This window comes from Carassius carassius, chromosome 7 (genome assembly GCF_963082965.1).
Source record: "Carassius carassius chromosome 7, fCarCar2.1, whole genome shotgun sequence".
Classification (NCBI taxonomy): domain Eukaryota; kingdom Metazoa; phylum Chordata; class Actinopteri; order Cypriniformes; family Cyprinidae; genus Carassius; species Carassius carassius.
The window spans coordinates 24,412,829-24,439,610 of record NC_081761.1 but is presented as its reverse complement, the minus strand read 5'-3'; the positions used below and the strand labels follow the sequence as shown (position 1 = coordinate 24,439,610).

Below are 26,782 nucleotides of genomic sequence, written 5' to 3'. Positions count from 1 at the left end.
TAATGAAGTGGTCCAAAAGTGGGTAGCCGCAACAGAGTGAGAGGTGACAGGGTACTGGACAAGCGCCCAGCAGAGAAATCAGCCCACAGAGAGGACGAGGCAAAAAAATAAAACAGAGGCCAGGTGACAGCAACGGCAGATGACAGCCTCACCGGCGAGAGCAGAGATAGTCCCAGTGTTGATGTAACACTGACCGGGGGCTTCACTCCAGTCACAGCAAGAGAGAGAGAGCAGAGACAGAGAGAGAGAGGCTGCATTCAGACACAAGCTGAATATAATTGTCAGTGCTGTTCAGAGCGCTAAATGTGCTAATGTTCCCACATTTTAGTGAAATGAAAGAGACAACCGTATTCAATAACCAAAGTGGCTCACTTAAATGTTAAAAAGTATTAAAATGTCTTGGAAATCACTTTTAAAAATTGAATAGCGTAAAAATACTAAATTCCTTAATAAAGTCTTACATTTTGTTTGTTAAGGTCTTTTGTATGGTAAATCTAAATGAATCATCAGCTATTTATATCATCTTTTTACCAAATGGGATTTTATTTAGTAAAAATGGATAGTTCACCCAAATATTTATATTGTGTTATTAATTAATCACTTTTTACAATTTAAGGTTGAACCACTGATGTCACATGACCTATTTTAACAATGTCCTTACCTTTCTGGGCCTTAAACATGTCATTTGCATAGCTGTGTACAGTATGCAGGGTCAGAAAGCTCTTGGATTTCATAAAAAAATATCATACAGTGTGTTCTTAAGATGAACAAAGGTCTTATGGGTTTGGAATGACAGGAAGGTGATTAATTAATTAATGATAACTTTCATTTTTGGGTCACCTATCTCTTTAATATTGCTGTTTATTAATGAATATTGATATATTGGTAGATATACATATGTAAAGATTCTTACATGAGCTAATTTAGTGAGAAATGTGAGAAACGTGCCTTGATTACTTTAACTAGATTTTTACTCTATATTGTCCTACATTAACTTGAATTGGCCCAAATTATGGCTTCTCTGAAAAATACCCTTTTTATACAATTTCAGAACATTAAATGTCATCTAAAGGATAAAAATGTCAGGATTTTATTGTCCAGCCCTAATTGCTCCACAGAAAAGTAGAGGATGGAAATCAGACATAGGTAGAGCAATTTTGACATGAATGTGAATGTGTGTATTATTTACTCACTCTCATGTCGTTCCAATCCTGTATGGCTTTCTTTCTTCTGTGGAACATAAAAGAAGATATTTTGAGAAATATCTCAGTGGTTTTTTTTTTTTTTCTTTTTTTTTTTTTTTTTGTTTGGTAACCAAAACTGTTATATCTTAGTTTTTTGTTCGGGAGGAGATATAAAGTCATACATGTTTGCAACAACACAACATGTCTGATCAAGTTACACCTCGACTGGATGCAGTTGTAAGACTGCGAAAGACTGCGGTTTATGAAAGTTGACACGTTAGATACATCATTTAGTCACTGTCGCTATGGTTACATGCATATTCACAGGGGCATGACTTCAATTATTTGTAAATACATGCAGTGTTTGATCTGCTTCTTTGTGCTGTTATATGAACAGAACAATTTAAGAGTCACACCCGTTGATTTAAAAATGCTTTCGCCAATCCTGAACACTGACAGTGTGAATGGAGCTAGAAAGATGCAAGCTTCCACATAAGACCTCCATGGTAGAAAAGTTCATGCCAAAGATGATTTGATGACAGGACGGAATTTGAAAGATCAAGACAGGCTCTTGGGATTACTCCTTTATGAAAGTCTAATAAAACAGTCAGTAAACAGAAAGCGCTCATTTTCGTTGAGCTTAAATTTGGTATTTTGGAGACATTCATGCCTTATGAGGAAAAAGAAACAAACTTGGCTGGCGGATTAAGCTAATAAATTATTCACCGCTCTCTGTAACATGAATTCGAATGGAAATTTTGCTCTATTTTTAGCTGCAAACCAAAAGGTCACCAGAGTGGTGTGACTTTGTATCTCAGTGCTCACGTCTCCAGCTTGTACTTTTCTGCATGTCTTCGAAAGAGAGGGCGCTTGTGCGTGTTCGTACGCCCTGTCCCTATCTGATAGGACATGCGACCCGACACGCTCTTAATTAGAGGTTGCCCTTCCAGGTGCTGACCGGACCACACTAAGTCCATCCGCTGACATCTAACTGGTGACATTTCCAGCCGGTGCCACCACATATACCACCCCCGCCGTCACCTCGTCCACCGCCTGCACTCTCCACGTGAAGGTCATAAACTCTCCCAATGGCTCCCAATGATCTTTAGCTCATAGTCATGTCCTGTCCTCTAACCTGACTGTACCTTCAATGCTGTCGCGGATGCACGTCACCATTAATCAGAGTCATCGGAGTGAGGCGGTGGTCAGCTCTTAGAGATTGATGAGAAGAGTAAGCACCGTCGTGGATGGTGTTTGTACTCAGATTTGGGGAGGTGGGGAGATCAGATGACTGCAGAGGGGAGTGTGGTAGAGACAGGAGGGGTGAGTGATCACTGCTGATCTGTAAGAGAGATGAAAGGGAAAAACGGTGAGAGAGGGAGGAACGGAAGAGGATGGGCAGGCACTTGCATGAAAAAGATTGACAGTACAGGAGAGTAAGTGTAATATGGAGATCAGAGACAGGTAGAACAATTTTGACATTGTGAATGTGTTTCAAAGCATGTAGGCCTACAGTGTGTGTTAATGAAAGATTTTAAAACATGGAAAAGGTGTGTTTAGAACAGAAATTGTCCCACAATGGTAGTAAAACCTGAAATCAGCTAGATTGTGGGGACTTTAAAGATGGACCCTTTCACATTTCCAAGGATTTCAGAAGCGGAAGTCACCATGAATGGGTAAACTTCTTCAGTGGAGAATGGAAGCTACAACAAATATAATTGTTGTGCTCCCATTTTACTTGTTAATTAATGCCAAGGTAATAAAAGTATAGTGTTATAAATGTACATGCATTTTTAAAATGAACAATATGAAAAGCTTTGCTAGATGTACAATGCCACTAACTGTGAAAATGCATCTTCACATTCTGTTAAAATGCTCTGTTACTTAAAGTCGCAATGTAAAAGAAGAAGCAAGAGATTTTTATTTCATTATTTATGTTTAAAAGATTGGATTACCAAAATAAAAAAAATAATTTATTTGTTGTAGTTGTAATAAATGGGCGATTTTTAAGCAGAATACTGTAAATGAGCAGAGAAATCCGGTATAAGTTGTTTCATTGGTAAATCGCGTTATAACCTTTTGATTTAAAAAGGTTGCCCACTTGGTTAAAAATGTGTGATCAAGGTATGTAAAAAATAAAATGTTTTTGTTGAAAATGGCCTCCTTACCCTGATTCAGAACTGTAAGCTTGATTTATAATTTAAAGGGATTGTTCACCCAAAAAGGAGAATTCTGTCATTAATTACTCATCCTCACGTAGTTCCGAACCCATAAGACCTTGGTTCAGCTTCGGAATACAAATGAAGATATTTTTTATTAAATCCGAGAGCTTTATGACCCTGCATAGACAGCAACAGAAGGTGCGTCATGGTACTGTCATAAACATGCGTCAAAGAGAAGAATTTGTTGAATATAGTCATTATTTTTGTTTTCTTTGCAAACAAAAAGTATTCTTGTAGCTTCATAAAATTAAGGTTGAACCAATGGTGTCACTTTCTGGGCTTTGAATGTTACACTGAACGAATGTCTTGCAGGTTTGGAACAACATGAAGGTAATTAATGACAGAATTGTAATTTTTGGGTGAATTAAAACTTTTAGGTATTTGGTAGGGTTGGGAACCGAGAACCGGTTCTTATTCAGAACCTCCGTTTTTTTTTTTTATTTAAGAACTGGAACTGTGAGCAATTTCTAAGTTTCGGTTCAGAAAACGGTTCTGGTGCGACACATGACCAAGCACTGTGAGCAGCCTTGCCCGATTCAGCGTTTCCCATAAAGGATGTCACAAACCGAATAACAGAAACGCCGCCCTGCCCCTTTAATTGCAGAGCACATTGTTTCCAATGACATGCACTCCACAGAATACATGTTTCCCACGACTGTACGTGCACTCGTGCCTTTGATAACTGTCCATGTTGTTTTGTCTGACTGTTCACGTACCTGCCGCCACTAAATTACATTATATATGTCCCATATTCTCATTAATATACATACTGACTTCAACTTGGACCAATAAATAGACTGCTATTGTTATGTAAGTATGAGGGTTAGATTATTTAGTGTACAGGTGGAAAAATGTGGAAACCACTCATTGCATCACACCATCTCCTGACTGCATTATTATTTGTAAAATATGGGCTATTCAATTAATTTATATTTCATTAATTTAGGGGAATGAACAAGTGTCTTAGCCTTCAAGGGACTATTTGGCCAACTATCTTATTCCTGCTTGAAAAGGACTTGATGGACTAGCATTACTCAACATTACTTACTACCTACCAGCAACACTACATTCAATGAAGGTAAAATAGTAAAAAAAAAACAACGTAATAATAGTTCATTTAAATGGAGCCGGAATCGGAACTGGAAAATTTGTATACTGTAATATATGTTGATAGCACTTATACATCATTGCTCTTTTTGTTGTTTTTGATTGCTTCCACTGTCCTCATCTGTAAGTCGCTTGGGATAAAAGCGTCTGCTAAATGAATAAATGTAAATGTAAATGTTGAATTTTTACATTGCTAACCTTTACATTAAGTTGACAGTAAGTAATAAACAGTATTGAGTATTGTGCATTTTTCCTTACCACTATTTTTTTAATAGTTGTTTAATGATTTTAATGGAACTGGAATCGGAACCGGAACCATTAGGCGAAACCAGAACCAGATAATTTCTAACAATTCCCAACCCTAGTATTGGGTAGCATTTGTCAGTTTCACGTCATTCATCTTTGTGTGGTTACATCACATTGGTAAACAAAGATAAGAAGGTCTGGCTTTTACAGCACATGTATGGTGCGGTGAGAAGTGTGTTTATGGGTTTGGTTCAGGTTTTACCTACATTGTGGGAAACAAATGTTCCTAAATGGTTATTAAAACCTGAAATCACCTGCATTGTGGGTACCATCCAACAATATCCACAAGGAGAACGGCTTAATGAACTTATTAAATCATATTTTAATTAAAAATCTAAAACCGTGACAAAAAGAAAGACACGCACCTAGTGAGATTGCAAATTCAAAAGAACACAAGGCTTTCAGTCTGATATGTTGTGCACTTTCACTTTTTGACAATGCACCATTAACACTTTCTGGATCATCAATATGTTCATTTTGTACTGTAACCCATCACTTAAACTCATTTGATCTGAATCTTTGACTGTTCGATTGTACCTTTGTTTTGTATAATAGATGCTTGGATTTCATTCTGTTTTTCCCCCCAAACCCAGCCTTTTGTACACCACCGCTCAAACATTTTTAAAATAAATTAATACTTCAGCATTTCATTGATCATTAAATGTTACTATATTGTTGTTTTAACTGTAATTTTGATTACATAAAGGTCAAATTGGTGAGCATACGAGGCTGCTTAAAAAAATTGTTTCTTTTCTAAAGATGCAAAAGGGTTAGCAATAATATTACAGGAAAGAAAATATCATTAGATATAAGTCATAACCAACTTAGAAAACAAAAGCTTGTGTGTATGTGTGTGTGTGCGTCAAATCGAACCAGTGGTCTGTGTTCTGTTTCTGGCAATAATAAGAAGGGACTCCGTGTCTTAATATTAATTATTCATTGAAGCCTGATTTGAAATGGCCCACTTTTACAGCATATTGACTGAGGAAATAAATGTTTCTTACTCTCATCTGAATTCGGCAGAAGTAAATCATCTCATCAGCAGTAAATCAGCAATCATTTTCTGTGTAATCACAGACAGTCAGCAGCATAAACACACTTTTAGATGTTCATACTGTTAGATGATTCAGAAACCGCACAGTCCATATTTTCCATAAAACTGGCTTGTGAAATAGTTTCAGCTGGGCTTTCGGTCTAGCCCCAGAAGGCTCATCATGTCCACCAAATTCGAAAAGACAATTTATTCTGTTGCTTCCTGATATATTTACCTTATCTTTTCAAAAGGTTTCCTTTTTTTAATATGGAGCCAAAGTTAGACAAGCAATTATTATTAGAAGCAAATACAAAACCCCTAAATCATTTTCTGCACTGATGCAGACTTCATTGAACTAACAAACCATAATGTTTGGATACCTTAGTTTAAAGAGTTAGGTCACACAAAAAAAGGACATTTCTGTAATTATCTATCATTCCAAACCATATGGTTTCATTTCTTCTGCAAAACACACATTTTTAATAACACATTTCTATCATGCAGCTTAAGAAGACACACATTCCCTTTAAACCTTGTCATCAACAAAAACATCGGCATCAGGACATAGTTCTCAAAACTCTTGCTTGTCTTTTTCTTGCCCCACAGCAGCGAACCAGAAGGAGGCCCTAAAGGGTACATTCTGTGTCAAAGAGGAGCCCCAGGCGGAAGAGCCCCTGAGCTCTCAGAGGGGACCAAGCTATACCTTCTGCCAAGAAGGACCCCCAGGTTCCACCAAGCCAAGAAAGGAGGGGAGCCCAATGTTGGGCAAGAGCAGCCTACTCAGCCAGGATATCAACGTCAAAGTGGCCTCTGAACTGCTTATGAAGCTATCAGGTCAGCAGATGCATTTTGGTCCATGCACTCATGTATGTGTGTGCCATTTCAGGCTTGAATTCATGAATGCTTTTGAGAAAACTCAAAGGCCAGAGGATTGAGTGAGTGAGTTAGTGAGTGGGTGTGTGTGAGAGAGATGTGTGTGCTTTGCATTCTGTTTCTTTTTTTTCTCAACAGGTCATGTTTAGAAGACCCTTAATGCAACAGTACTACTAAGGTTAAAGAATAAGCCAGAGTTTGTATATTTACATCAGAAATATGTCTATAAATTATGTAAAATTATGTAAAACACTGTCAGGTCATCATAAAATCCAGCAGCTGTTTAGATTTGCTCGTGTTTGTCTGTAAATTTGGTCTTTCTTTCGTTCTTTGCCATTTCACTCCCTCTTTCTTTTGCACTTTCTCTCTCTCTCTCTCTCTCTCTCTCTCTCTCTGACCTGCTGCTGTCTATTCTACTCACTCACATGTTCTGGGCAGAAGGAAAATGGTCAATTCCTTTTCATGTTGTTCAGTCAATGTGCTTTTTATCCTGGGCAGTCCTCTGCCAAAATAAAGCCATTGATTACTGTTTTGGGCCGCTGGTCCAATCTTTTATCTGAACTCTACAATACAAAGGGATTGAAAAAGTTCAGGTCTAAAAAGTATTCTGTGTCACATTCACTTTTTGGACACTTTTGTGGTTAAATGCAGTTGAAATAGACTCACCACCTCAAAGATGCAACTTTATTTGTGGAAAAAATGCTTTAATGATAAGACTGTAGAGAGAGGGTAGGAAATAGAGGGTAGGGACTTGAACTTTAATATGGGAACTGTATCTATACTAGACTATACTGTATGCACCACAAAGCCACAGCACCAAAAAATTTAATGCATTTAATTCTCTCATATTAATCAGAGATGGGTTAAAATCAATTAGTCAATGCTTAACAGTTCTTTCCTTGACAATTCTAAACAAAAACAAATCCGACAAAACATATTAATTTAACAAAATGTGTAGTGACTGTTTTGCCTTTGTATCGAGAAAATCATCAATAACAAAAAAAATTATGTATCATGAATCATAATCAAACTCCATAATCAAACTGAAAAATTTCCACCTTGAAGTCGGCATAAAAATTCAATTTGATTGCTTTTTCTTTCTTATTGGGGCATACAAGAAACTACAAGAAAAAATGTAGGACGGGACTCGATCTTGTTTCCATTTGGAGTTGATTGCATCTTTGTCATTTGCAATCATGGTAATTGTTTTGTTTAAGTGACAGGTTGCTAATACGGAAAGAGTGGAACATTGTTGGACAACTTTGAGGCCGGGCTATACTTAATTTTCTGTGTTCCACTCCATCTCACGCACAGCTGTGTCTGCGCAGCTTTTAAAGTGTATTCAAGTACGGATGAGTGCAAATGGATGAGTTTGACACCTAGTGGATTCTCCTGTCTAAAGAACATTCAACTTGTGCATTGTGCTTGCAAGGTAATAAAAGAGCTGGAGAAAGTGTGCTACTACAAGCAAGAGCCTCTTTCCCGCTCTGCCAACCTCCAGGATGTGTTCCCTCAGCCGCTCTCTCTCACCGTCTCCAGAGGCCAGGAACAGGGACCAATTAGCCTGTTTGTTGTCAAGCTGAAGCAGTTTTACACGACATGGCCTCGCAGATCCGTCTCAGTGCGGCCACTGCGGCATGCAGACATGCAACCAAGTGGATCTAAAGAGCCGCGCTCTGCTAGCTGCAGGCTGGGGATCAATGCCATGGAAACAATGACATCGTCTGTGTTCTTGTGTGTGTGATGCAGTGGTGCAGTCTTGAGAGGTCATTTGGGGGAAGGTCATCTCCGTCTGGCTCATATGCTCATAAGCACACTGCCCTGGTTGTTTATAGTGTCATTTGCCACTGTCGTGCCAACCTCCGCAAACTGCGCTCACTAAGTATTTATGCTTGACATGCTCGCTATTGTGTTGTTTTCAGAAAAAACGGGCAGTGATGCTGAATATCAGATGAAAGGACAACGAGAAGAAGTAGAACTTTACATTTAATTTCTCAGGAATTATATTAACAGTTCATCTTTAGCAGTTGTTGTCCATGTGAAGCCACTGACCCCCAATTTCCACCACATGCGTAACGGCTGCGTTACGGCTCCGCTGCGTGACAGCTCCGTGTTCTGTCGTCCGTCAATACTCACCAGGTCCGTATTTGTTGCGGAACGGCTGCGGTCATGACTGACAGCTGACGTCACGATGCCCCATGTAATCTCGCGAATTCTGGTGTGATCGTGCGATATGTAGCGATATATCAACAGAACTACCAAACCAGGAACAGTTTTCCATCCGAAGGAGTATAGGATAGAACGTCTCCGGTTACTATCGTAACCTTTTCTTTTCTCTTTTCATTTCTTCATCGATCGTGTCAACGGGGTTAAAACTTCAACAAGCCTGTCTCCGCCCATTATGACGTTTTCAAGGTGTAGTGTAGGGAAATATGAGCGCGGTGTATTTTATTTTGAAAATTAAACGGATCTTTTATTTTTTTTCTGGCTGTTCTGTTTTGTCACTCGACTTCCTGTCCTGCCTACTCTGCCCTGTAGTGCTGCGGAGCGCTCCTGCATCCAGCAAAAATAGAAGCTCTGCGTATCTGCTCCGGAGGGCTGTGGATCGCCGGAGTCGGAACGCAGCTGTAACGCATTCAGTGGAAATACACTCATTGACTTTAATGGAAACCTATTGACTCCGCCGCCGTAACGCAGCCGTTACGCATCTGGTGGAAATTGGGGGTGACTGTGCGTTTGGTTTATACAAACACTTAAGTTTAGCATTTTAGTGCTAATATTCAAAAGTCTAGATGATGTTAGCTAAAAAGCTACTTTTAAACATGCATTTACAATTATTTTTAATTATTCAAGTTTTGTTGAAATCCTACAAATTACAGAGCCCAGCACATGACAGGAGGAAGATAGAGTGGCCACAAAAACAAAAACTTGTTCCCACTAATTAATTTGTTATCTTGTTTTAAATTGTGACCACACTGTATCAAATCATTCCCTTGTGGCAATTATTCAAAGGGATGGTTTACCAAAAAAATATGTCAATTCTGTAATTCAAAAACCCTAAAATGTTAATCTTCAAAAATTAAGGTATTTTTAATGAAATCTAAAAAGTTTCTCTTCTTCCATTGAAAATTTGGGTAACCAACAAGGTCACAAGGATGTTGCAAAATCCATATGAATCAAGCAGTTTAATTTAAGTCTGGTAAAGAGATACAATCGCATTACATGATTAACAGCTCTGATGTTTTTGATTGTGAAATTTCTTGTTCTTTGTAGAGGGGGTTTGAAGTTAGCTTAGGCAACTTCTAAGCATACTAGCTTAGCATCATCACCAGCTGATTAGCCTGCTAGCTTAGTCTGTATACCCTACATAAATGCTTAGTTCTGTCATAAAAACTCTCTGAGAGTTTAGCTTGGTAATATACATGGTAATGTTACTGTGTTTGGTCTTGATGGAATATATCTGCTACACTGCTGCTGCTGCTTTTGCTGTGGCTGAACAAGTACCAAGACTTGCTACTGCCAATACATCCACAGACATGCTGCTTGTAGGAAAAACTGCAGCTGCCACATGTAACATATGTGACCCTGGACCACAAAACCAGTTGTAAGTTGTACAGGTATATTTGTAGCAATAGGCAACAATACAATGTATATAGGTCAAAATTATAGATTTTTCTATTATGCCAAAAATCATTAGGATATTAACCCTTTGACGAGTACGATCACATCGGTGTGATTAGAACTTTTTGAATTTAAATCCACTTTCACACTTTGGCTGGTGCTGAGCCAGATCGGACATGCTGAGCGCTTGTCATATTATCACACATATTCAGTATTTTCAACCATTTAATGCTTATTTAAAGTTTCAGCCATTTAAATACACATGAGTACTAGCAAAAACATACATTTACAGTTTGTAAAATATACGCTGATGTCTGTGGAAATGGCAATAATGATCCTTACAAATATAATCTGACGACATGTTTTTATTGATATCATATACAGATTGTGTAGGTAAATAAAGTTTACTCTGCTCTTCTCCCTATTTACCGGAGACTTTAACGTGTGTCGGGAGAAGAGGATGAATGTGCCTGTTGTAAATCCGACAGCTCGGATTCAACGTGAACTAATATAGCGGCGCCCATCACCTGGTATAGATCAACTAACACGGTCGATATAAAATTGTTTAAATTACTAAATATATTTACTTGCACATATTTCAGAATTGGAATATCATAAATTTTATAATATAGTGAGCATGTTTTGGGAACATTTTTAAACAGGAAAAACGAAATAAAAGCAATCCATGTGTCATACAGATCTATTGTGGCTGCGTTGTGTCACATGACAAGCATGACACGTCGCCATGGAAACAATAAGGCGATACATTCTAAAATAACGGTTGCCTAAAGAAACTCATGCCGGGGTCTAAGCTAGAATATTTTAAACTCACGTGCGAAAGGGATAAGTAAAGATCATGTTCCATGAAGATATTTTGTAAATTTCTTACCGTAAATATATCAAAACGTAATTTTTGATTGGTAATATGTGTTGCTAAGCACTTCATTTTGACAACTTTAAAGGCCATTTTCTGAGTATTTCGATTATTTTGCACCCTCAGATTCCACATTTCAAAATAGTGGTGTCTCGGTCAAAAATTTTCTTATCCTAACAAACCATACATTAAAGGAAAACTTATTTATTCAGCTTTTAGATGATGTATAAATCTCAGTTAAATAAAAAATGAACCTTATCACTGAATTTGTGGTCTTTGTGGTCGCATACATGAAATTACCCTGTAGCAGATCAGTACAGGTGGAGCTGGGGAAGGTAGAGGGTTTCTCAAGCGTAGTGCAACTGCTACAGCAAGCTCTAGCCAAGTATTTGAATGCTAAGCATCACCTGTGCCATGTGATAATGATGTCATTATATCAGATCAGCCTGCGCCATCTAGAGTTTCATGACAGAACTTTGTATTTTTATGTTTTTATAGGTTTTTATACTTTTATGTTTTGATAAAGCTTTAAAGAATCACTACTCACTGGGGTCCTTTGTAGACTCAACTCAACAGTAGACCAAATTGTTCATTACACTAGTTTTTATCTACCAAAGAAGTACAAGTGCATTTGCTCATGTACCTTTATGACACTTATCTCCTGGTTTCTCCCAGGGGGTTGTCCATTTGATTAAAAGTTCATGGTCCCATTGTGTGAAAATTACTGAAAAGTGAGGAATTGACCACTGGGTCTGGTTAGCTTGTAGCAATTTGGTCTTAAGGACTGACAAGTCATCAGCAAGACATTTTTGTTAGTTTGTTTCATGGTGTGGATAGCAGCTTTCCCGTTTTGAGGTGTTGCATCACACGATTTAAAGTAGGTCACCTCCCCCACCCACCCCCCATCAAACCAGTTAACAATGTGTCGACTTCCCCCACATCTGTTTGATGGTAGCTGTTTGCATCCTGTGGCTAATTACCACTGCCGTCTTAGTCCCTCCGCACTGATGGTTCCTGGGCTTCAACAGATGGACCCTGATGCGGCGCTGCACCAGGGGGCACACAGGACCTATGAGAGGACTGCCATCCTCTCATCCTCCAAAGCACAACCTATCTATATGTATTTGTTCATATAGATAGAGATACAACCAATTGCAGTTTTTTTTCTCAGGGGGATTGTTTCTTGACCTGGTCATCTCTTCCTCTTCTCTCCCAGGTTCCTGTTCTTTTTTTATTATACCCAAAGCCAATTAGAGGTATCATCACAGAGCTCAGCAGTAAGAAAACATGAGCCTTGCCAGCCAGAAATACTGCAGTAGGCTGCTGGGTGGCCGTGACCTCAACAATACCTCAGATGAGGTGGAATTAGTTTGAAATTTAGAACTTATTACTAAAGAAATGTATTTTGACAGAGAGTGGCCATCAATAGAAGAGCAGTGACATTTTTTTCAGTGATTGGAAATGTGTATAGTGAAAACAATTATGAAAAACGTCTTATTGACTTGTCCAGTGGTTCTCAGATGGCGGAATTGCTTTAGGCGGTACACAGAATGACCCTGAACATTTGCACTTTTAAAAATATATATTGAAAATATATTTTGTGTCTTTATACTTAAAGGGGATGTCTATTGCTGTTTTATGCATTTTGACCTATTCACGCTACTAACATGTTGGAGTTTTATGCTAAACATGTTTGGACATATGAGGGAGTTAGTATTTCTGTGCCAAATATACTCCTTCATGCCTTCAGGATCTCAACTGTTTTCAGAGAGAAGCGGTAAAGCTGTATCTTTCTTTTATAAATCTGATAAAACTAAAGACTCTTTGGAGATATACAACATTTTTACATTGGCAGAGCAGGATATGAATAGATTACATCATGGGTATTCAAGTTCAGAGGCCAAGCAGGCCGTGTTTAAACCACATACAATAGTAAGGGCCACAAATTACAATTTACATCATCAGCCATTATTTAAGACAATTTTTCCAGATTTACTGATTTTGAAACGCAGTTTATTACTTATCTTCTTGTCCTTAAAATAACACTGAACATATATAAAAAAAGAAAACTGCCACAATTTATTTAAAATACATTTATTTCATACTAAGTAACATTTGAATCCATTAATGTATTTATTGACATATCACTTACTGATATAAAATCATAATTTAACTTCATTTGGAGTATTTCGTTATTCCGCAATGCACTTTTCTTAATATTATGCCTAAAATGTGTTTTAATATCACTATTAATAAGGATTGTATGATCTCTGTATAATATCGGTCTTTAAATGCAAGATATTTAAAATGTACCTAAAGTTTAAAGTGTAAATAGTTCGACTTTAGCACAATCACATATACTTAAGTGCATCTTTAATTGGACTTCATCACTTCCTCCACACAATGAAAATGCATTTAGCACAGAAGTAGTTGTTCCAAATTTATCAGACTATAGGTATACCAGCTTAGTATCCCAAAGTACAATTGCAGGGTATTTTTTATCAAGCACATAAATATGTAAATGCATTTTTCATTTTAAAATAAATGTATACGTTCTGGATGCTGAACCTCACTGACCACATCTTTAATGTTTTATCTGAAATTAAAGTCATTTATTTGTTTACATTACATGTGGATGAATTAAGATTGCATTGGTTTACATTAATAAATATATTTATTTTTATGGATTTTCATTTTGTAATTGGAGTGCAAGATGTACAAGTTTTTTAAGGGCTCTTGTACTGCAAAGAGCCAGTCAAGGATTGAGTCTCTTGCAGCAGCATTATTTGTCAGAAATATTGATATTAATCAGAATATGGCATTATGAATGTGTTGCTCACAGTCCTACACCTTCAACCTAATAAGATATCCATTTGACCAATGCTGAAATCTTTTGATGGAGTGGTCATTGGTGATCACCTGAAACAGAACTTCAGGACTTAATGTTCCAAAGGAAGTCCTGTATAGTTTTGAGTTGTGGTACAAAACTTTAGAAATAAAAAAAAGCTACGCAGAGGCCAAAGACATTTGTGTGCATGTGTTCATAGTTCAGTAATTATTAAGAAATTGCACAGTTTGAATGCAGTTTAATAACCCCCCAACAGAGTAACGGACAGATATTCTTTACAAATGAGCTAGATTTAGCCCATTATAGTTCTCTCAATAAATTAATCCATGGATTATGCATAATAATATGAACATTAAGTAAGTGTGACGGTAATTATGTTGATGAAAGTTGGATTTGTTGATTGTGGATTCATTACAAAAGTTGGGTTTTGAGGCTATAAAAAAGATGAATTTAGCAACACAGTGTCCTAAAGTTATGCAAGATTAACATGAGATTGGTAGAAACTGTGTGTGTTATGTCCCCTTTAAAGGGATAGTTCACCCAAACTGAAATTTCTGTCATTAATTACTCACCCTCATGTCGTTCCAAACTCGTAAGACCGTCATTAATTTTCAAACCACAAATAAAGATATTTTTGATGAAATCCGAAAGCTTTCTTACCCTCCATAGACAGCAAGGGTTCTACCACTTTCAAGGCCCAGAAAGGTACCAAGATGTAATTTTTGCGCACAAAATGTATTCTTGTAGCTTCATAAAATATGGTTGAACAACTGATTTCACATGGACTGCTTTGTTGATGTTCTTGATCTTTTCTGGGCCTTGAATGTGCCCTTGCTGTCTATAGAGGATACGAAAGCTTTGGGATTTCAACAAAAATATCGTAATCAGTGTTCCGAAGATGAACGAAGATCTTACAGGTTTGTAATGACATTAAGGTGAGTAATTAATTACAGAATTTTACCTTGGGGTGATCAATCCCTTTAAAGAAGGATTTAATATAGAAATTGTTAAATGTCTAACTAGCACACTGTCATACTAACCTTCTTGGAGAGCTTGCATTTCTCAGTTCACTGTACCTGTTGAAGAAAAACCCCAAACAATCGACTACTTGGTTTGATGGGCAAATAGTAGACCATCCTCGCCCATCCCCAGCTTAAAAGATTTCCCCATGTGTATTTTATAACTGCAAAAAGACACCCTTTTCACCAATCTTGAGTGCAGATACTCCTCCCTGTGAAATGAAACCACTGTGAAGCCTGCACACCCATTTGACCATTTCCTGCATCACACACAACCCAGCATCCCTCCGGTAGCCTCTTCAGGGGCATGTGGAGCACTGATTCTCTCTCACTTTCTCTCTCCAACTGAGGTGAGCGTTGCATCATGATGTGCTGAATTATTGAGAGGCTGTTCGGCCGCTGGTCTAGGATCAGCTCTCCCTTGTCTCTTTGCAGGCTGCGGTTGCTCTGAACCTCTTTGAAGCACCTGAACTCTTCACCTCGTGTCTAAGCGGGTCATCCTTTCCGTCGGGCCAGAGGAGAAGTAGTGCAGAATGACAACCTTGTTCTCTATACTTCTCATCCGCCTCCATCTCACCCTATTTTTTATATCTCTTCACCTCTAGCTTTACATCCACTGCGTCTGCCCCTCTGATGAATGTCTCTTTTTGTATGTAAAAATCTTAATTCTTTTTTTTTTTTTATAAATTGTAAACATTGCAAGGTGAGATTTTTTCCCAATTATATACTAAATAAAAAGAAAACAGATAGAATAGAAAAAGAATTGAGCAATCTAGTGTTAGAGGGCTAGAGGGTTTTGTTGTTGATGATGTTGTTTAGAATAGAATTAGAATAGAGTGCGAGTTAGGGGGTCAAATAAAGATGGAAGAGATGTGTTTTTAGCCGATTCTTGAAGATGGCTAAGGACTCAGCGTGTTTAATGTTTAACAATAAAATACATTAATATTTTAAGAAATATATAAATATGGAAAATTGGGCTTTAAAAACAAATAAAATCAAATGCATCCTTTCAAAGATGAAGCAAAAATAGATAAACTAGTCCACCTGACTAATTTACTGTTCTCTTGTCTAACCAATCCCAATTTTTTTAATCTGTTTCCTATTTGCATCTCTTCTGTGTGCATTAGTTCCCTTACTCCCTCTTTCTTTCTCTCACTCTCGTTTCCAAATTCATATTCTCAAACTACTGTACAGTGCATCAAAGTGCAAGTGACAAGTGGGGTTTGCATGTGTTGAATGACTAATGCTCTGAGGCTGTCAGATTGTTTAGTATGCCAAACAGATGTGGTGGGAACGATGGTTGATTCATCTCTTTATTGTCTAAATGAGGGTGAAGTTTGCAGCGCATGTTTGTCACCAACCTTCAGCAGCATCTTCTTATATGATGTCTCTAAAATTTTTGACGTAGAAATAATGGTGGGTGAATGCAGTCACATAATATAATTATAGGTGGTTGACATGGCATCCTTTTTTCAAGCTGGCATGTCGTGTGGTGTGACATGCTTTATGCTGTCTGAAGCTATTTTTAGATTTTTTTTTTCTTTTAACTGATTTTATAGATAACTTTTATTATAAATGCAGTTTGTTTGAGTCCAAATTAATTGGGAAACTACATGCAATATTCACACTTTTGAAAACGCATCTGTCACAATGGAGGACTATTTAAAATAAAGAATGAAAGCAAAAAGGTGAGATGGAATAATGTGAATTTTCAACTAAATCTTGATGCTGATTTAAAAAATAAAATACAATGTGTTTTAGGGGTGGGCAATAAAAGAAAAAAAATACAATAAAACAAAAATGTTACTTGAAAAAGTACAGTTTTTCAGGTACACTGGTTTTAACAGTAGCATTACTGTCTTAGAGTAATAAGAAATACTACTAATTTAAATAATCAAATCTAAAAATAAAGCTCTGCTCTGCCCAGTCTTCACTGTATGACCCAAATCTACATTGCATCTTATTAAAGCTAAAAAAGTTATTCAGACAAGATCAGAAAAGTATATTAGGCTTAATCACTTTTTAACATCAAGCAAATCCCATGCTTTATTTTGTCATTCATGTTTCTTTCTCACTTTAACATGTCAATTACTTGTGGAAATGTGTGTAATATTTACATACCTTAATTACATTTACATAAAGCGGTATAAACAATATAGCAAAATCTCTATATCATCTTTATACCATCACCATGATATATATCGTCATAAATGACAATATATATCACAAAAATAGGACAATTAAATTACTGTAGAAAATAGTAAAAAGAAGAATACTTACTTGAATACAATATGAAAATATTAAATAATTACCCTAATATAATATTTTTTATTTTTTGCAACCTATAATAAGTAATCTGCCAATTATTTTCAGTCAGAAAAGTTCGGAATGCACATGTATTGTATTCACATGCAATTTTGTTAGTCTTTACGAAAATGAGACTGAAAAAGTGGATCCTCCTTTTCACACGACAATAAAGTCACAAAATCTTTTTAATTCACAGTTGTTCATACACTGGCATCACTATTTTTATCTGTGTTCACCATCTTTATGTATTGTTTAATAAATAAGCATTTAAATCAGCCTTTCCAAAAAATGATGGTACGGTGGGACCTTCAAGTGTTCTGACAAATTTGAAACCGTATATTAATTTGTCTTTCTCACACCTTTCATTGCCAAAGACAGGAAATCATTGATCATGTTTACATGCATGTTCTTAATAAGCTGGTCCCAAGTGTTGTCATATGAACACATTAAACTGAAAGTGTCCTTTACTGTGGATTTAAGTGTATCGACCATAGTATGCATTGTACGGTAGAGGAGGAGGAAATATAATGAAAAACAATATAAAAATGTGTTCTTGTCTTATACAAATGAAGAAGTCACAGAGTCATAAAAACTGCAAACCTCACAGGAGAATATAAGTTCTAAACATATTTCCTGCTGATATTTTGGAACACTCTGGGGGTTTTAATGCTTTTTTTTGAACATTGCAGAGATCATGTTTTGATGTCACAGGTAATATTCTGGCATTGCTGGGTTGTTGATTTGATGTCTTGGGCTGATTTTGGTAGTTATCAGCATATTGGTGTGCATATGTGCTCACTGGTAAGAAACCGGAAAGGGGATCAGGACACAATGCCAGTTGAATTCGAACCTGCATTTCCCACATGAGCACCAAAGCATGACATGTCTATAGCTTCGGTGTGCCTGTGTTTTCTATTTGTTTTCCATAAATCTGCACTTGTTTATAACTCTTAGAACTCACAAGAGGTTTAACAGGCAGGAATCTTTGATAGACCAGATGGCTAAACAGATAGTTGCCACTGGTCAGCCTCCGTTTAACCTCCCTGCACTTTCAGTGTGTGTGTTTGTTTGTATTTTCCTTTCTGTATTTGCACATTTATTTGCTCATAATAATTTTCATATCTAACACACTGGCTATTTTAGGCGCTCACTTCCTCATAGTGACCCGCTCTCTACATAATTAATATTTTACATACATGTGTACAAAAGCATTTGAAAGCAGCTACTGACGTCACTCAACCAAAGGCGAGAATGCATTGCTATGTGCATGTGTGTTGTGAGACTGCGTGTCCCCTAAATGACCCCGACCCTCAATCTGGCTCCAGGCACTTTATTAAGGGATTAACAGGCTAGTGAATGGCAATGTCCCTGTGTGCCATTGCCTCGTCCAGCTCCTGACACCTGGGCACACTAATGACCCCCCCCCCCCACACTCATACACTGTAAACATACACTGTACTCACACACAATCTAGGTCAGAGCCACACAACATCACTCCAACAGACCCAGTAAGGCTTGCTGTTAACGGGAGGGGTGGAGGTCAGATGGCCTACCCACAATCTCCTGCTCCCTCGTCTCCGGCCAGACTAAATTCATATGATTACGCCCCTCTGCCTCCCTCCCCAGCTGTCTGATTGAACGTGGTCACCCTTGAGAAGCATATGCCATCTACCCCCAGCTGTACATGCTTTCAGACGTCTGATCTGATAAGACCAACAGGCTAAACTTTTTTCTACCCAATTTTTTTCTCCAGTCTAAATGTTGGGAGCAGACCTCTTTGTTTAGTTTTTTTTTTATATCAGAAAGGCTGAGTGAGTTTACAAGAGCTGGTTTTCATTAAAAGGACTCCAGCGTTCCTATGAGCTCACTGAATGTCTGTCTTTTTTGTCTTGTCTTGGCACTTGCATGTTTTTTAGGCTAACCATAGAAAGTTCTTGAAACCTTAAGAAGTTTGTAAATGTACTGTCAAGTTCAGCCCTCATTGTTGTGTTTGGTTTTCTACCACAGAACTTTATGACTGCAAATGTACAAAAACAAAACATAAACTCACAAGGTATCTGGTTTAATCTGTGCTAAAGTTTGGTATTTGTTCAATTGGCACAAATTAGATCTTTAGGGTCAGTTTTTTAAGAGGTGGACTAGGAATTGATTGTATTGGAGCAGGTCTTTGGGGGTTTTTTTGTACTCATTCTTTTTGACTTTGGCTTAGCCTAGAGTAGTGAGTAAGAAAAAACATTCTGAGTCATTTTGACCAGATTTCAAACCATTTTTTTTTTTTGAAGCCAAATTATAGACATCTGCTTCAGCTTCAACCGCCTTTGGTAACAGCCTTATCTCTATGATGCCCTTGTCTCTGTAGCAGATTAAAACTCAAATGAGTCACGAAGTGGACAACCAGGATCAAATTTAAAAATGTTGCACATGACAGTGAGATGGTGTCTATGCTTCTTTGGCCAGGGGGGTTATATGGGTTACAAAATCTTGGTTCTTGGTTTTGCACAATGCAGAAAATGTGTTTGATGTTACCAGGACATTAGTATGAGATTGCCAGGGTGTTCACTCGCCCAATTAAAGAGAGCGTCCTCTTTTGGAGATATTCTGGTGTGACTCAGGTCCTTCACTTTTTTATATTATTTTTATGTTATGGCCAATAACCAGTAAATGGCTAATTGAATTTAAGCATCACAATAGTATGTTCATTTTATGATTTGCCATTCTATGATGGTTTAAATGAAATGTAATGAGAGTAAGAAGATGGCAAAGATAATCTAAATGTAAAAATAGTTTTTTTACATAATATATGTATGTGTTCTGTGTATATTTGTTATGTGTACATGAATACACACACGGGCATGTATATATTTAAGCAAAATATGTTACTTTTATATATTACATATATTTATATATAATATTAATTATATGAATATAAATATATACATGTAAATATTTTCTAAATATATGCTGTATGTGTATGTATATATATATATATATATATATGGTGGGCATAGATACATTTTTTTAATCTAGATTAATGTCAATCTAGATTAAAATGGCTCATTAGAACCACATTGCACAAGGTGCAAACAACCTTACGCCTGTTTCACACATACTCTGTATGCGTTGCATATTTTTTTACGCACCCATGTTAACGGATTCCAGTGTTCACATGGTTGCGGTGCATCTGCAGCAGTGCAGCGATCGTTTACGTACCGAATAGCGGACTGTAAATGCGTTCTGTGTGAAAGCACAATGAGTATGAGTCCGTGCTGCTTCTGCACCACATACGTAACGCACACGGGCTGCATACGCACTGCAGACAGATTATGTGTGAAACAGGCGTGCGTCTTGTCGAGGTTTCCATTGGGAAGCTTCTTAAAAAAAATTCCCTGAAGCAAACCCGGCAGCATCTTAGCTGCATCCATGTTAGCATGTCACGTTTGATGTGGTAATTTCACAGTTGGCATACACACAGGTGCGAAGACTCGTTCTCGCCCCCTACTGTGAAATTCGATTAGGCATACATCCGTACTAAAATATCAAGGTGAAAGTCATCATAGCTTGCGTAGTATAGACCCAGCCCCTATATATATATAATATATTTATTATATATATATATATATATATATATATATAATAAATATACAAATCCGATTACAAAAAAGTTGGGACGCTGTACACATTTTTAATAAAAACAGAATGCGGAAGATTCAAATTTCAATATTTTATCCAGAATACAACATAGATGACATATCAAATGTTTAAATTAAGAAAATGTATAATTTTAAGGTAAAAAAAAAGTTGATTTTAAATTTCATGGCATCAACACATCTCAAAAAAATTGGGACAAGGCCATGTTTACCACTGTGTGGCATCCCCTCTTCTTTATAACAGTCTGCAAACGTCTGTTTGTTTTCTATGGGACTGCAAGCTGGCCATTTCAGTACCCGGATCCTTCTTCTACGCAGCCATGATGTTGTAATTGAAACAGTATGTGGTCTGGTTTCATGTTTGAAAATGCAAGGTCTTCCCTGAAAGAGACGACGTCTGGATGGGAACATATGTTGTTCTAGAACAGGGATCAGCAACCTTTTCGGCATGACGTGCCATTTTTTATTTTTATGGTTAACCACTGTGCCAAGTGTGCACAACCCCCCCCCCCCCCCACACCCCGATATAATTCTGTATTTAAACGGTACATAATTTTTTATTATACGATAAAAAAAAGTTTTTTTAACGTTTAATCAACGTTAATGCACTGCTTTAATTGATGAACGTGCACACACAGACACACTCACAAACACACACACAACACACACCACTCGCACAGAGATCTGAGATCGTGCTGTGCAAAAAGTAGCATTCAGAAGCTCATAAACCTATGAGTGTTGTCACGCTACTTTTATTAATCGATACATTATATTTCTCAACAACAAAGGGGCAAAATCGCTTCATTGTCTGCAGAGAGAGACAATTTACCCCCCCCCCCCCCCACACACACTTTCTTTCTCTCAAAATGGCCATATTTCAGAAAATTTTTCATCACTGGATATAGCTTTAGGTCATTTAACATTTCTATGGTAAAACGTATTATTAAAAGTTGACTAATGTTAATTGATTTGCAGCTTCATCTTACCTCACTCTCTTTAACGTTAAACTGAGGCTTCGCGCTCTGCTTCTGTGAACAGTAAACCCCGCCTACTTTGATCTGATTGGCCATCTCAGTGATTTTGACATTGACGAGTGCTGTTAGACCGAGGCTTTGATCTGAAGCACCTAGTATGTGCAGTGTTTGCACGTGCATCCATGCAAGTTAATTCTCACACTTTAATAGTATTTGTAGCTCCTAACAGGCTGTGTGACTATGAGAAGTTATTACATCAAACTGTACGTCATTATACAGTTTTCCTTATTGCTTGCGTGCCAGCGATTATCCCTTTGCGTGCCACTGTTGGCACGCGTGCCGTAGGTTGCCAACCCCTGTTCTAGAACTTGGATATACCTTTCAGCATTGATGGTGCCTTTCCAGATGTGTAAGCTGCCCATGCCACACGCACTCATGCAACCCCATACCATCAGAGATGCAGACTTCTGAACTGAGCGCTGATAACAACTTGGGTTAGCCAGCACGGTGGATTGTGTTCACCGACAATGTTTTCTGGAAGTATTCCTGAGCCCATGTTGTGATTTCCATTACAGTAGCATTCCTGTATGTGATGCAGTGCTGTCTAAGGGCCCGAAGATCACGGGCATCCAGTATGGTTTTCCGGCCTTGACTCTTACACACAGAGATTGTTCCAGATTCTCTGAATCTTTGGATGATATTATGCACTGTAGATGATGATAACTTCAAACTCTTTGCAATTTTTTCTCTGAGAAACTCCTTTCTGATATTGCTCCACTATTTTTCACCGCAGCATTGGGGACATTGGTGATCCTCTGCCCATCTTGACTTCTGAGAGACACTGCCACTCTGAGAGGCTCTTTTTATACCCTATCAAGTTGCCAATTGACCTAATAAGTTGCAAATTGGTCCTCCAGCTGTTCTTTATATGTACATTTAACTTTTCCGGCCTCTTATTGTTACTTGTCCCAACTTTTTTGGAATGTGTAGCTCTCATGAAATCCAAAATGAGCCAATATTTGGCATGACATTTAAAAATGTCTCACTTTCAACATTTGATATGTTATCTATATTCTATTGTGAATAAAATATAAAATTATGAGATTTGTAAACTATTCCATTCCTTTTTTACTCACAATTTGTAAAGTGTCCCAACTTTTTTGGAATCAGGTTTGTACACAATACATATATTATGTAAACAAACACTTTTATTTTAGATGCAATTAATCGTGATTAAGCATTTGACAGCACTAAAATTTTAAAAAGAAATTAATACTTTTATTTGTTAACAAAGCATTAAAATGAATACACGTGACAGTAAAGACTTATTTTTACAACAACAAAAAAAAAGTTCTCCTTCAAATAAATGCTGTACTCTTAAACTTTTTATTCTTTAAGATTCTTGAAAAGCATAATGTACTATTGTTTTCTCAAAAAGGTTAAGCACTATTTTTAACAATAAACTACATTTCTAAAGCAGCAAATCAGCATATTAGACAGATTTTTGAAGGATCATGTGACACTGAAGACTGGAGTAATGACTGCTGAAAATTCAGAATCACAAAAATTAATTATATATATATTAGAAATCATATCAGTAATAATATTCCACAATGTTAATGTTTTCAATTATATTGAATATAATATATTGAATGTAACTTGTAAGAATGTAACAATATAAGACTTTCCATTAAATGAATAATCAAATGGTACCAATAATTAATATGGTACCATATTGTTTGCATGTGTAATAATAGCACCACTGCTCAATGTACCACACGTTTTATACAGTACAAATGAGTACATTCATTTCCAGTTTTGGTAAAAATAGAGTACTTGGAGAACCATAATCAATAGGCTATACTAAAATTGTATGTTTGTATTCCAACAGATTACAGTTACATTTGCAAAGACATAATCAAATTATACTGAGGATTACTTTTAAAATAAAAGAGATGAAGTATCACCTGTGGTGGATCTGCGGCAGTTTCATGGGATTTTGCCGCTCTGTTTCTCTCGCTCTCATTCACAGCTGTAACTTTTCCCAAGGATCATCTGGAAGCATCTGAGCACCTTATGCATGATTTCGCCTCAGGATTGCCACTGACTATCACATCGCAAATGACACCGCTCTAGTCTCGAGTCAGACAATTTCAAACCATAAAGGCCATTTCCAAATATACTCATGGCGATGGCCACTTCTGCAAAAAGCTTTCATTACTTGAAATCTTTGACTGAAGTGGAAGTTTAACACTTTTTTTAGGAGTTCAGGTTTAGAAGTTTGTTGAATTCTCTATTCTTAGCATGCACTGCTAATTAGAATCAGTGTTAAAATTGTTGTTTGCAAATGGAATAAGTCACTTTAATTTGATTTTCAGAGAATAACAAAGAAGCTTGCCACCAGAACATCATAGTGAAGGCGGAGCCTATGGAAGTGGACCCGCACCTAGAATTGGCCCCTCCCTCCTCTCATCTACTGGGCTTCAGCACTTCAGGGGGATGTGAGAAGAAGGAACCAATGGTTAACCTCCGAGATCCTTTGCCCCGCCCCCAAAATGACCTCTTCTCCCAGGACATATCAGTCAAAATGGCCTCTGAGCTGCTTTTCAAACTGTCTGGTAAGTCTCTATGACAGAAGAAACAAAGGGGCGGACTGTCCATTAAAAAAAAAAAGCTTTCCGCAGCGACAGTCTTCAGGTTTTCTTCTTCATCACCTTCTTTGAATGCTGCACTGACACACTAGAGAGTAGAGGTATATTTGTGGTGTTAAATGATGGCAGGATTGAGCTTCTCTTCCAAGAGCATTCTGAGGATTAGCAGAGACAAACCTGCCCCCTGTGCTCCTCGCTGCCAGCTACGACTCTTTTTAAATGCCATCTAGCACCTCGGAAGCCGATCACAAAAAGCCTCCCCCCACTCACACACACATATATATATATATATATATATATATATATATATATATATATATATATATACACGAACCTCACACGCACGCCATTAGCACCCTCCCACTCCCCCCCTACCCCATGGGAGTGGTGTGTAGCTGCACAGTGTGTATGTATAACCCCTCAACCCTCGACTCCCTCACATTGTTCTCAAACATTCTGGCTCAAGCACACTCGGTTGCACACACTTCCCTTGTGTGTCTCTCTCTCTCTCTCTCTCTCTCTCTCTCTCTCTCTCTCTCTCCCTCTTGCTCCTGTGCAGCATCGTCATGGCAACGCAGAGAGCCCTTCCATCCTCTGTGAGCTGTGTGACCGAGAGGGTGTCAGGGAGAGGGGGCTTAGGAAGTGCCACCCAGGGAGCAAGGTCATTACCAGACCACCAGAAGAGAGAAAGACAGGCAGATAGACAGACAGACATGAGACACTGTTCTCTTTTGCCCTCTGTTTTTCGAGATTTTAAAAGCAGTTTGGCAAAACTTGGTTAAAAAAAATCTACCACTGCTATCCCTGCTGAAAAGACTGTCTTAAATCAGCATGCATGGCAGAATTATTTCTTATTTAGTATTTATGTCCTGTTTTTCTTGTCGAAATATCTTGTCGGAATAATTTCATTCTGGCTGCTTCATGCTGGTCTAACTGATGGAAAAGCACAATCATAAAATTAACTGAAACTATACTATATTTTATATATACTATAAAAATTCATTTCATTATTGTTTTAATATTATTGAAAGTAGATTTTTTTTTGTGCCAGCCTGGCAACCCTGATCTGAACGCACGTGCTGGAGATATACTGCTAATCACAGGAGCGCCTTTACTGACAAGATGCGCATGAAAATAACATTAAATTTTTTGCAGAGCCCTAAGTCTGAAAGCATTTAGTTTATTACAAATGTGTTAGAAATTATGGTTTTATCGCAATTTTGGTAAAAACTGGATGTTGCATTTATCCGGGATTACCAGTAATCATGGAGTTTGTCAAATAAAGAAAAAAAATACAAAATTATAGCAATTTTGGTAAAACTGGATCTTGCATTTAGCAGAACTACCCAAAATTATTTAGTTTGACAAATTAACTTTAAAGGGGGAAAACTATTTTGTAGCATTTTTGAAAAAAACTGGTTCTTGCATTACCAGCAAAGCAGCATTCTAATCTATCAGCATGCAAAACACAATATATGATGGAGACTATCTATGATTGTCTTTTTATCAGGGATGGATTAATGGTCAGCTTTATAAATGAATAGTTCTACTAACAAATAATTGCCTTATTTGCACCTACTGATTTTTCTAAGTACAACACAGAAACAAGTCTATTTTTAACTCCTTTGTGTTTTTCTTTTTCAGAAAAAGTAAGTAAAGCTAATGAAAGCAAAGACAATGCATCATTCGGCATACACAGGTAGGTTTACTGTTTGTGCACCTATTATGCTGCCAGAATGTAGTGAATCACATTTATTGAATCTAATGGTAGCTTGTGATTTTCCAGCCCTTTCTTAGACGACCGCTTTAGACAATCACCTTTCAGCACGCGCTCCAAGAGCTCTTCCCCAGCTGAAGCCGGATCTTCAAGCAGGGTCACCCAACAAGGTAAGACCGCCTCCTCCGCACCAACCAGGACCCTGTACTTGCTCAAAAATTGCCTTTATGACACACCTGCTCATAAATATATTTTTTTCTGTTGACAGAAGTGCATATTAAATTCTCTCCCTATGAGAGTGGGATTATTTCAGTGTTTCTTTTGCCATGCGTATTAATGACAAATAGCACATATCCTATGATACTTGTTCCTAATATGTGTTTTGGTGCTTTAATGTAA

At 37.4% G+C, this 26,782-nt stretch overlaps 1 protein-coding gene across 5 annotated transcripts in view; it reads left to right on the top strand.

The window, feature by feature from the left end:
• Positions 1-26,782, top strand: part of znf827 (zinc finger protein 827) — an 85,434-nt gene that overhangs the window by 41,568 nt on the left and 17,084 nt on the right. For all 5 annotated transcript variants that reach the window (XM_059554275.1, XM_059554274.1, XM_059554273.1 and 2 more), the window contains exons 5-8: positions 6,459-6,686; positions 24,394-24,633; positions 26,311-26,365; positions 26,453-26,553. In XM_059554275.1, the coding sequence (XP_059410258.1) occupies positions 6,459-6,686; positions 24,394-24,633; positions 26,311-26,365; positions 26,453-26,553 (624 nt within the window). The remainder of the gene's footprint in view (positions 1-6,458; positions 6,687-24,393; positions 24,634-26,310; positions 26,366-26,452; positions 26,554-26,782) is intronic.